The sequence below is a fragment of the Trichosurus vulpecula genome, chromosome 8, assembly GCF_011100635.1.
Source record: "Trichosurus vulpecula isolate mTriVul1 chromosome 8, mTriVul1.pri, whole genome shotgun sequence".
Taxonomy (NCBI): Eukaryota; Metazoa; Chordata; class Mammalia; order Diprotodontia; family Phalangeridae; genus Trichosurus; species Trichosurus vulpecula.
This window is the reverse complement of record NC_050580.1, coordinates 123,554,775-123,567,417: the sequence shown is the minus strand read 5'-3', so window position 1 is coordinate 123,567,417 and position 12,643 is coordinate 123,554,775. Positions and strand designations below refer to the sequence as shown.

The 12,643-nt window shown below is 42.0% G+C and overlaps 1 protein-coding gene across 1 annotated transcript; it reads left to right on the top strand.

Annotated features, from left to right (window-relative positions):
* The first annotated feature begins 7,792 nt into the window (after window positions 1-7,792).
* LOC118827977 (ras-related and estrogen-regulated growth inhibitor-like protein) lies at window positions 7,793-12,218 on the top strand. The gene is made up of 4 exons (XM_036734338.1): window positions 7,793-7,931; window positions 8,363-8,416; window positions 10,163-10,239; window positions 11,793-12,218. Exons 1-4 carry the CDS (start codon window positions 7,793-7,795, stop codon window positions 12,216-12,218), a joined length of 696 nt encoding a protein of 231 aa, XP_036590233.1.
* Window positions 12,219-12,643: the final 425 nt, after the last annotated feature.

Below are 12,643 nucleotides of genomic sequence, written 5' to 3'. Positions count from 1 at the left end.
TTGAATGCAACTAGGTGGCACAGCAGGTAGAGTTCTGGGCCTGGAGTCAAGAACACCTGAGTTCAAATTTGACCTCAGACACCAGCTGTGTGATCCTAGGCAAGTCACTTGACCTCTGTCTGCCTCAGTTTCTTCAGTTGTAAAATAAAGGCCATAATAGCACGTACTTACTTATAGAGTTGTTGTGAATAATACTTGTGAAATGCTTACCACAGTGCCTGGCACATAGGAGGAGTTTAATACATGCTTGTTCCTTGTACTCCAAAGAATGATCTAGAATAGCCATAGAAGCTATGAGAAATTGTCCAGAAAGGGGAAGAGGAAGAAAAGGAAAAACAGCAATAGTCTATCATTCCCTGTTTGGGATTTGTCAACCTAATAGGTTCATTGTCTTCCTGGGGCATGTAACCAAAATGTAAGAAAGAACCCTCTGAGACTAATAAACTACGGCAACCACCAACTTCTGGTGATTCACATGGGCACAAATAAAACTTCCTGAAGGAACCTAAAAACCATTGTCAATGATTAAAAAGTCTTGGGCCAGAGACTGGAGACCAAGAGGGCACACACAGACTGTGCTTTTATCACCACTGTCAACTGAAGGCAAGGATAGGGAAGAGGAAATTAATTTGGGAAGTGAGTAGTTGGCTAGGAAGGTGCTACCTGAGAATGAGATCTGGATTTCTGCTTCACAGCTTACAATGTAGGATTGAAAGATTCTTGGCCAGAGATGGCCATGACTTGTTGTTGTTTAACTTTAAAAATAGGCTTTATTTTAACCAGTGGTGTTGTGTGACATCCTGTATGGTGGAACTGATTATAGCAAAAGTTCATGGATACAAATAAAAGGGTAGTCTATCCCTTGTTCTGTCACCCAGGGTGTCCTCTTCAGAGCGCTTGGGAGGTGGGAGCAATGATGCTCAGAAGCCAAGGTGCTCTCTGGCAAGGTCCAGTTAAAGTCCAGCCTTCTGAGACATGCAGTCTCTCAACACATGTGGTACACACACACACACACACACACACACACACACACACATATGAACTTTTTTTGTGGTGGTAAAAATTAAAAATGGAAGCTAGATGGATAACCATCAATTGGAGAATTGCTGAATAAATTGTGGCATGTGAATATAATGGAATATAACCATGCTGTAAGAAATGAGGAAACAGATGGTTTCTGTTTCCTCAAAGAGACATGGAAATACACTTACGAATTGATGGAAAGAGAAGTGAGCAGAACCAGATGAACAATTTACAACATCAAAGTAATGTAAACAATTTTGAAGATGTACATGAACTGACAAAGAATGAAATGGATAAAACCAGGGAAACAATTCGTACAATAGCAGGAACACCCTAAAAACAAACAACTTTTTAACAATTCCCCCCCAGTCAGCCCTCCCTTCTGTTCCCCAACTCCCCCCCATCCCCTTTCCCCTTACTTTCTTGTAGGGCAGGATAGATTTCCATGCCCCATTCCCTATATAAATATATATATATATGTATATATGTATATGTATGTATATACGTATGTATATATGTATATGTATGTATATACGTATGTATATATATGTATATATGTCTTATTTCTCAGTTGCGTGCAAAAACAACTTTTTTTTGAGCATCTGCTTTTAAAACTTTGAGTTCTAAATTCTCCAAAAGCTAGAAGAATTCTGATCAACATAGTGACCATCCATGATTCCAGAGGACCAATACTGAAGCATACTAATTCGCCTCTTGACAGAGAGAGATGATGGACTCAGGAGGCAGATGGAGATATTTATTTTTTGGACATGGAAATGAAGGAATTCATTTTACTTGACTATGCATATTTGTTAAAAAATATTTTTTTCCCAATCAAATAGTGGGAAGAAAAAAATTGATTTCTGTTAAAAAAAATTTTTAATAGGTACTGTAAAGAGTAGCTACAAGGACATAATAAGAATAGCACCTGAAATACCCCAAAATTCACAGGACATAAAATCCAAAAAAAGATCCAGAAGAAAAATCCACAGCCTCACATGTTATACTCAGATGCCCAAAGTTTAGGTAACAAACAAGAAGAACTAAATGGGGCAAATTTGAAGTGCTACCGCTGAGACTTGGTCAAATGAAACCCATGAGGGGTAAAGTTGCATTGCATGTTAACTAAGTATACTTGCGAGGAAATCCAAGAATTATTGAAGGGGCAGCATGAAGGAGGATATTTGGATGAAAGTCAATGAAGGGAAAAACAGAAGTGTTTTTTTTTTTTCCTTTCACTCATGTACTCTACTGACCACCTGGAGAGAAAGAAGGAATAGATGAGGAGCCTGATCCAGAGATATGATACATCAGTGATAAGAGACTATTAGACATTTTTAATTGGATGTCTCATAGACAATAGAAAGAAGTTGCTCCATTCTTATGTTGTTTTATGTTTTCTCCAAAAAAGAATGACCCAGGAAGGAGAGAACAAAAATGACTAATAGGGAATAGATTTCCAAGATAAATAGGGAGAGAGCATCCTAAAGTAGGTGTGATGGCTCAGTCATTGTCAGTCTTCTTCAAAAGATCATAGAAAGCAGGAGCGCTGAAAAGTTGGAGAAGGATAGTTATTCCAATTAAAAGAAAAAAAGGAAGAGAACAGTCTCCAATTAATTATATACTAGTGAATGTGACTTCAATTCCAGGAAAACTTCTAGAATGCATTATTAAAGAGACAGCTGGCAAACATCTAGAAAAGAAACACACGATTACAAAGAGCCATCATGACTTCATTGAGAACAAATCATTTCTTTAGACATAGCCCAATTTCCTCCCCCTCCCCATTTTTTTTGGGGGGGGGGGATAAGATTATTAAACTAGTTAATGAGGAAGATGCTGAGAATATAGTTTACCTGGACTTGAGCAAAGGTTTTTATATTGTTGAAAGCTGATCTTGGGGAGAACATAATTGATTCTGTTTTGCATATATTTGCTGTTTTTCTTGTTTCTTTCTATTGTGGTGCTTCTTTGATATGTATTGCATGTCTCCCACAATACCTTCCTTCCTCCTATTGGCTTTATGACTACAACAACAAAATCAGAGGATCTCAATAGTTCAAGGAAGTCAATCCCCTTCCTTCCCTTTATCCTATCTAATAAAACCCTTAGTAGGCCCTTAACAAATGCTTATTGCCTGACTGATTGACTGACTTAAAAAAAAAGGTATTGTTTTCTTTGTTCTGCTGTAAATGATTTTGCTTGCAAGAACACATTCTTTCCTCTGTAACAAGTGATAGGTATCCCTTTTTGTTGTATTAAGTATTTTTTCTTGCCTACATGCTATACTGTGAGAAATGTACTTAGTCCAAAAAAAAAAACCAATACTCATTGTGAAGCCAGGAAAGTTCTCATTTTATTTTAGCCAATCATTCTATATTTCTAGTGGGCTGGGTACCTCCCCTACTGAGAGTACACTTCTTCATACAAATGCAAGGCTTTTTATGCTGTTCCCAATTCAAATTCCCACCCCACCCCTACTCTCCATTGGCTAGATGCAACCTCCTGAACTGCCCACTTCATGCCCCCCTCAAACAGCTCGTTAAGCATGCGTACAAGCTTCTAACCTTTTACCTGGTCTGCTGGTAACCTGGTGACCTGCCTGGTTCTGCTAGGTCACAGCTCTGGCTAGAACCAGTCACCTCTGACTTACATCCTGTTATCACTTCTGTTATTACCCCTACAAAACTGGGAGGAGTTTTCCTGTGGAAACAGAATTCCTCCTTTTGTTTCCCACAATACTTTTCTCTTACCAAAACTGCTTTATAAGAAACTTTCTCTCTCACATAGCTCAGCAGGAGAGAGAAACATACACATATGTACATATTGATCTATCTCATATATGTATGTATATATCTATATCTATACACACATAAGCATATATAAATATATGAGATAGATAAATAGGTCTATATATGTATATATAGAGAGATATATACATACACACATTTATTTGTTCCCTCATTTCTTACAGAACAATAGGATTCCATTACATTAACATGCCACAGTTTGTTCAGCCATTCCCCAATTGATGAGGGGTGCGTGTGTGTGTGTGTGTGTGTGTGTGTGTGTGTGTGTATGGAGAGAGAGAGTTGAGAATAATAAGATAGAAATGTCCGTTCCCTACTGATGGTGTATGTCACAGTCTTGAGTGAATAAACCTCATTTTCCCTGTCTGTCTGAATCCTATGTTGTATTATTCAGGCAGTAGCTAATAAGCACCCTAAAAACTCTAATAATTTTTCACACTACTCTTATGGGCAAGATGGAGAAATATTAATTAGGCAACAACACAATCAGATCCTTTCAGAAGTGGTGGATGACTGGTCTCAAGGAATAGTTTAATGGTTTAATGTCAGTATAGTAGGAGGTCTCCCATGAAATACCTCAAGAATATATGTCTGGCCCTATGCTATTTAACATTTTATCAATTCAGTTCCATGAAAACATTTATTAAATGCCTATTGTGTTCCAGGCACTGTTCTAAGCACTGAGGATAACAAATAAGAAAAAGAAAGACTTCAAGGAACTTATAATCTAATGGGAGAAGACAACACAAAAGGAAGCTGAAAAGGAATGGGGTCACCAGGGGGTACCTGGTCCTAGTGCATGATGTTCCATGGAGTGGAGACCAAGCAGAGCCACTGATGAAAAACGTAGCGTTTCTTGCAAAGTTCTGAGCCCTCTGTAAAGGAAGGCTTTGGGCAGAGTTTCTCACTCCACCCTCCAATCTCCAGTCAGTGGGCATTGAGAAGGTGTTGAATATCCAAAACTGAGTTAATCTGCATGGTTATGAGATTTCAGGTGAACCACTTATCGTGGAGAAGGCATGATGTTCTGTAGAGTAGAAACCAAGCAGAGCTGCTAATGGAAAACAGAGAGTCATTATGCAACGAATTCATAATAGCATCTATGGTACGTTCATCATATTTGCAGATGACCCAAAGCTGGGAGGAACAGCTAACATCCAGGGTGACAGAATTAAGATCCAAAAGGATCTTGACAAGCTGGAACATTGGGCTGAATCTGACAAGAGGAAACTCAGTAGAAATAAATGCAACTTATTATACTTGGTTACAAAAAATAATCAACTTTATGAGTATGAGATGGGGCAGGCCTAGTTAGAAAGCAACTGTTCTGAAAAAGAACTTGGACTTCAAGATCAAACTGAAGCAGCAGTGTGATGTGGTGGCCATTTCTTTTTAAGAGTCAGTCAGGCTTAAGTGACTTGCCCAGGGTCACACAGCTAGTCAGTGTTGGAGGTCAAATTTGAATTCAGGTCCTCCTGATTCCAGGGCTGGTGCTCTATCCACTACGTCACCTGGCTGTCCTAGTAGCCAAAATTTAATAGGATTTTGGGGGTTGGCAGGGGGCAGGGAACATAGCTTATAAGAATATGGATGATGATAGTCCCACTGTACTCTGCCCTTGTCAGAACTCATCTGGAGTACTCTGGTCAGTTCTGAGCCTCAGTTTCTTGCATCTGTGAAATGAAGAGACTGGATGAGGTTTTAGTACACATGACTGGATTACATAATGCATAAAGAGGAGTGATAACGGCTGGAAAGATAGAGCCAGAGCTTCACATGCCAAATAGACATGTTTATATTAGATTCTTGAGATAATAGGAAGCCACTGGAGTTTACTGAGTGGGACCAGGACATAATTAGACTGTTATTTAGAGAAACTTCTTTGGCAGCTTGTGGTGGATAGATTGGAGGGGGGAGAGAGTCTTGAAGTAGGTACAGAAAGGTAATAAATAGCAGGGCTTGAATTCAAATCCAGGTGCTCTGATTCCGAACCAAATATTCTTTTTATATGATAAAAAGAAGAGAGGGAGAAGAAGCATGTTCAGACCACTGCCCTATAATGACCGCAGAAAAAGGGTACCTCCTTAAGAGGTACCAGCACCCTATTCCACAAGTTTTTGAGTTCCAAATTTTCTTCCCCTCCCTCTCCTCCCCCCTCTCCCCAAGATGGCATGGAATCTGATATATATTCTACATATGCCTTCGCATTAAACATATTTACACAATAGTCAAGTCATAAAGAAGAACCATGATCAATGGAATGAATCATGAGAAAGAAGAAATAAAACCAAAAAAGAAGAGGCAGAAGAGGTACCAGCAAATACCAACACCACCCCCAAAACTTCTTTTCATAAACCACAAGGACCACATGGATAGCTGGGTTGGGTTGGGGCAAGTAAAAAGATAATGAGAAATGGCTGAACAAGTTGAGGTATATGAATGTAATGGAATACTATTGTGCTATAAGAAATGATGAACAGGTGGACTTCAGAAAAACGTGGAAAGACTTACATGAACTGATGCTGAGTGAAGTGAGCAGAACCAGGAGAACATTGTACTCAGTAACAGCCACATTGTATGAGGACTGATTTTGATAGACTTAGCCCCTTCTCAGCAATGCAAGGACCTAAAACAATTCTAAAGGGCTCAAGATGGAAAATACCATCCACATCCAAAGCAAGAACTACGGAGTCGGAATGCAGAGCAAAGCAGACTATTTTCTTTTTCTTTTTTTTTTTTGTGGTTTCTCCTATTCATTATAATTCGTCTATGTAACATGACTAATGTGAAAATGTAGAGCCCGTATCAGATTGCTTGCTGTCTCAGGGCGGGAGGGGGGAAGGAGAGAGAGAAAATTTAAAACTTATGGAAGTTAATGTTGAAAACTAAAAATAAATAAATCAATAAATTGAGGGGGGCAAGGTAATGAGCCCAGGTTTAGGGCCCAGAGTAGCTGCTGGGATGCTTGGGTTCCCAGGTTAGCCCTGAAGGGTCAGAGCCCCAGGATAAAGCATACTGTGTACTGTGTGTCTGTCTGGCCCCATCTTTATATAGCTCACAATGAACAGCATGATATTTATTTTTTTTAATTTTTTTTATTATTTTTTTTTTGGAGGGGGAAGGCAGGGCAATTGGGGTTAAGTGACTTGCCCAAGGTCACACAGCTAGTAAATGTGTCAAGTGTCTGAGGTAGGATTTGAACTCAGGTCCTCCTGACTCCAGGGCTGGTGCTCTACTCACTGCGCCACCTAGCTGCCCCAAACAGCATGATATTTAAATGAAAATCCAAGGGTGAATTACAGGAACAGAAGTCACAAGGAGGTGGGGAGGGGAAAAGAGGAAAGGGATAGTCCAGACTTTTTGTCTCAATGAGGGTAGATAAGTAGATGTTACCTCTAGGTGGAGTATATATGTACATATGTATGTATGTATGTATAAAACCTCAGTCCTTTAATAAGCCTCTATGGTCTTCCCACTAGCTGCCTCTCAGGATGCTAGTCAGATGCCAGCACTACATTCCTCTCCACTCCCAAGGTCCCCAACCCCTCAAACATGGGGCCCTAGGGATAGTGCCAATGCTGTGAACCTTCAAGATGGCTTTGCCCACTGTCCCCTCTCTTCTCTGGTGCCCCTCTCCATGCTGACTTCAGCACTTTTAGGACTACAGATTGTAAGCACCATGGGGGTGGTAGGAGGTCCTGGTGTGCAAGTATGCCCATTCTAGGTGTATACTTGCTAGGTGTCTTCGGCATGGAGCTGTGCCCTCTATGTACATACTGTGAGGGAGTCTTACCTAATAATGAGTGCTCTCTATGTGTCCTCCCCTTCTTTTCTATTCACTTTTCCCCCCTCCCTGAAATGGTATGACCCATCTTGATTACCTGTGTCCTGGCCTGGAAGGGAGTTTGCATTTCAGTCTCTTCAGCAGCCCAGGCAGAAGAGCAAGGCTGGCTCTCCCGATGGTCCTCCGGTTCCCCTTGCGCCGAAGTGCCAGCTTTACCCTGGAGTGCAGGACCTTGTCTGAGACACCTGACCCCACCATTCTTACCATGGAAGCCAATGTGTTGGTGATGGGAGCAGAAAACGTTGGAAAGTCAGGTGAGAACCCCCATCCTACGCGAGTCTAGATCCCTATGCTTCTGCCATGCCAGGAAAGGGTATGGGGGCAGAACATGGGAAGGGGAAGGCTGATTGAATGCCTTTGGTATTGGGTGAGATTAACCTGTTGACAAATTGACTATCTGCCTGGTACCCCTGGCATAGAAGTGTAACACAACACTTAACCTGGACCAATTAAGCCTTGGTTACTGCCAACGCATCCAGCCCAGAGCTCACCATTGATAGTCGCTTGGACCAATGTTCAGCTAGCACCCAACAGGTGCCTTTCTGTGGGTGAGAACTAGCTATACCGGCAGCTCTGTCAGTGCTTAGGAACTAGAGTCATCTAGGCAACACGGATGCTATATTCTCACAGGACTGGCTTCATTCACTGCCGAGGGGTCTTCCCTCTGTTTCCCTTTGCCTCGTAGCCCTGACTGTTCGCTTCCTGACCCGACGATTCATTGGAGAATATGGAGACCTGGGTGAGTCCTGGCCTGGTTGTTGCTAAGCAGATGTTGCTCATTGTTCCCTCCATGTTCAGGGCAGAAAACGTGGCCCACTTAACAGAATAGAGGTTGTTGGTTAATTGGATGAGGAAGTGACAGAAGGGATAATTGGCCCAGCCTCTGGTGTCCAGCCCTAATTATGACCCTCCTGGGGACCAAGCTGCTAATGAGACTGATGAGGCTCTCATCATGCTCAGAGGCCTTTTGTTACCTTCCCTCTATAAGCTCAGGAAGCCCCCTCCAAGTCCTGTATTTCCTCTGGAAACTTCCATCTCTCCTTCTTCAGCTCCCTGCTCTTCTCCATCCCTGGCTCTGTCTTCTTCTTCATTCATTTTTCTTGACTGGCAGCTACACCAGACATCTAGCACTTGAGTTCTGTCTTTTTCCATCCACCACAGCCCTAGTGCTCAACACTTCCATAAACACATGAACCTTCTCTCATCTCATTTGATGTTAGCATGCTCAGTCCTGCTGGGTTGTCTTGCTCCCCTTGTCCCGCCTTTACTTCCCCTACCCTGGTCATATCACCAGTTCTATCACCCATCATGAGCCATTCCTTTGAGTCACTTATCCCACCTGTCTGGAGGAATCTGTGTTTGGAGGATCTATTCTTCCCCAGTAGGGTAGTGACCAATCCCAGGCCAGTGTTATAAAGGCTTCCTTGACCTGGTAGGGAGGGGGGAGGAAAGAGGTATGAGTATTAGGTAATGAGATTGGTCAGCATAACTGATATATTCAAATGAGTGTTATCTCCCTTAGAATCCTCCTCTAAAGAGGAAAGCTATGGGCTCATCCCAGCAGCACAGCTACTAAACATTTCAGGAGTCTCCAGAACAAATTCAGGAACCTTAGATATCTCCTTACTTTATAGACACACCTCGGTTTGGCTTGGCAGGTTGATTACCACCTTATTTAGGCTCCAAATGACTTTAGGCTGTTTCCAAAACTAAAATCCTCTCAAAGAACAAAGGTTCACCACCACTGATGCCAGATTATTTTTGTAGCTCTGAATAGAACACTATACAAGATGAATTTATTAAGTGTCTGGTACAAAGACGAAGAAATGAGTAGTTCCCACCTTCAAGGAGTTTGCATTTTACTGGAGACAATAAAAATGCTGTGTGGTACAGGGTGTCCCTAAAGTCTTGACACATAGGCAAAAATGCATATTTTGAAATATTTGGAATATTAACAGACCTTAGCCCCCTTGACTTCTTTTTGGGGGGTATGCTGAAGAAGAAGGTGTACTCAATGAAAATCACAGATGCAACATACTTGATTGAATGCATAAAGAGTGAATATGCTAAAAGTGATGACAATGTGGAGTTAGTGCATCGAGTTCACATGAATCTTGCAAAGAGCATCAACCTTTGCATCACAAATGATGGAAATCATATTGAAGATGTTATTTGTTAATATTCCAATTAAATAAAATGTTGTTGAAAATTTCATTCATTTCTTGAAAATATGCATTTTCGCCTATGTGTCCAGACTTTAGGAACACCCTGTATAGAGAGTATTGTTTGCTCTGAACCTACAATATCCAAATCTTGTGCTCCCTCCATGCTCACCTTCTTCTCTCTAACTTTGGTGTGAAGGCAGAACTGGAGATAACTTGGAATCTGTGTGGCAGGGATAAGAAGGTAATGGAAAAGGAAAAAGGGCTTGATGAAGAAGTTTTCTGAGATTGAAAAATATAGTCGTTTTTGTTTTCTGGTACAGAATCAATCTACAGCCGAAGCCTGGACGTGGAGGGCAGGAAAATTCTCTTCCACATCTGGGACTTCCCCAGTTCCCATGTGAGTATATTCTCCCAAGTAGAAATCAACTCTTCCTCAGTGGAATGAGAGATTAACAGAGGTTTCATCTTGGGTCCTAGGGGACAAGACAGTGACAGCGCCAGACAGACCTGTTGCATCTGCCACATAGAGCAATCTCTTAAGCCTAGAGTTCTTGCCTAGGACAGCGGAGTCAAGAAGACCTTGGGTTCAAATCTTCTTTCTGACACTTGCTACTTTAGTAACCATGGGCAAATCATTTAGCCTCTTTAAGGATGTTTCCCCTTCTCTAAAGTGGGAATGATAGTATTTTGTATCTATCTCTTAAGGTAGTCATGAAGCTCAAATGAGAAAACATATGTAAAGTGCTTCCCAAACTTTAAAGCACTTAAAAAATGTCAGTTATTGTTCCATGGTACCCCTGCCTCAGCTGACAACTCGATCATGCCTTGTGAGGAGCCATGTGGACAGGCTTGGGACTGTAGGTTTCTATAGCATGGACATCAGAGCGAGTTTTCTCCCCAGAGATTCTGGCAGCTCCTGACTTTGGGTCCACGTGATACAATGTTTTTGTCCCAGTCTCTGATACTAACTAGTTGTGTGACCTTGGGCAAGACATTTATCTTCTCTGGCTTTGCTTTTTCCACCTGTAAAATGAGAAGCTAGGATTAGATGACCTTGAAGGTTCTTTCTAGCCCTAATATTCTCTGATTAGACGGCATCTAAGGTTCCTTTCTAGTCTAAAATTCTGCCAATCCACAAGCATTTATGAAGCCTTTACTATGTTCCAGGCACTGTGCTAAGCATTGGGGATATAAAGAAAGGGAAAAACAAGGTCCTTGACTTCAAAGTCATAATTATCATAATGGGGGAGACAACATGCCAATAACTATGTATGTCATATAACTATGTACAAGATAAATAAGTTGTAAATGGGAGATAATTGCAAAGGAAATACCCTTGCAGCGGAGGGGACATAAAGAGAAAGGGGCACTGGTGGAGAACTCTTCCAGAAGTTTCTGTGACCTGGGCCTTGGGAATAAAATATCTTGGGAAAGGGGAGGGTATTTATTAGGATGTAGATTGATATTCTCAGTTGCCTAGTCTCATCTTTGTTTCCTAGCATATACATATCATAAAACCAAGGAGCTCAGACAGTTGTTTGGTGATTTCAGTCTGTCCAATTCTATAACCCCATTTGGGGTTTTGTTGGCAAAGATACTACAGTAGTCCACCATTTCCAGATGAGGAAACTGAGGCAAACAGAATTAAAGTAATGCAGCCAGGGTCATACAGCTAGCGTCTGAGACCAGATTTGGACTCACGAGATGGGTCTCCCTGATTCCAAGCACAGTGCTATATCCACTGCACCACCTAGCTGCCCCAGGTAGAGTTGACAGATGAAAGGAAAGAAGGAAAGAAGTGGTTAGAAACGCCTACCTACCCCTGGCCAGTGTCCCAGGAAAGAGGAAGGAACTATAGCATCTAAAACTTCCCACGATCCACAGATTCACCTTCTTAGCGGTTCTTTACTCTCAATACTCAACCTTGACTTCTCTTCCTCCTCTTCTCAGGGTCAGGCCGACCAGCACTCCACAGAAGAGAAGAGGATCCAGTGGGCAGATGGCTTCATCTTGGTCTATAGCATCTGTGATAGGGCCAGTTTCCACATCCTTCCCACCAAAGTGCAGTTCATTAAGGTGGCCAAGGAGGGCCAGTGCCCTGAGAAGGTGCCTATTGTCATTGTGGGTAATAAGAGGGACCTGGGCCACCACCGGGCAGTTTCCATTGAGGAAGGGCGGCTTCTGGCTCTTACCCTGAACTGTGACTTCTATGAAGTGTCAGCAGCCGAGGCCTCTCATGGAGCCCTTATGGTGTTCCAGGGGCTAGCCCAACACTTTTGGCAGGCTCGACTGCCACCCCGAAGAGGTATTGGGATCCGAGGTATTGTTAAGAGTATGTCAGCAGTATTTGCTCGAAAGAGAACAGATTCCTTCTAAGCTGGTTCACGCAGCATCAGTTTCCCTCCTAGTAAGTAGTATTAGTCAGTCATACATTTTTTGAGCACCTACTATGTATAGAGCACTGCCTGGGACTGGGATAAGACAGTAGAAAAGAAATACCATGCTCATTCCCTGCTCTCAATGAGCTTTTAATTCGTGTGCCCAGTGCCCACTCCACCACCTTCAACTACCATCTCTAGGGAGTTTACATTCTCCCAGATTAATATGACATCATTCCAACCAAGATGGTACTGGCTTCCAGATTAGACTCGGCATATAATTGAGACTGTTATGAAGCCCATGAGCCATCCTCTCTAGGTATGGTCCCATTTTCCTAAACTCTAGCAAAGACTAATTTGTGAGATGTGGCACTTCAGTGGTTCTTAGCTATCTGGGGTCCTCCATATCTGAGGGGTCCTTTG

What these genes read in the sequence shown, in the direction of transcription:
- LOC118827977 (XM_036734338.1), top strand. Translation starts at nt 7,793, where the DNA reads ATGGTCCTCCGGTTCCCCTTGCGCCGAAGTGCCAGCTTTACCCTGGAG. An exon ending in AGAAAACGTTGGAAAGTCAG is followed by an intron (nt 7,932 to 8,362) that starts GTGAGAACCCCC and finishes TTTGCCTCGTAG; the next exon opens with CCCTGACTGTTCGCTTCCTG. An exon ending in TGGAGAATATGGAGACCTGG is followed by an intron (nt 8,417 to 10,162) that starts GTGAGTCCTGGC and finishes TTTCTGGTACAG; the next exon opens with AATCAATCTACAGCCGAAGC.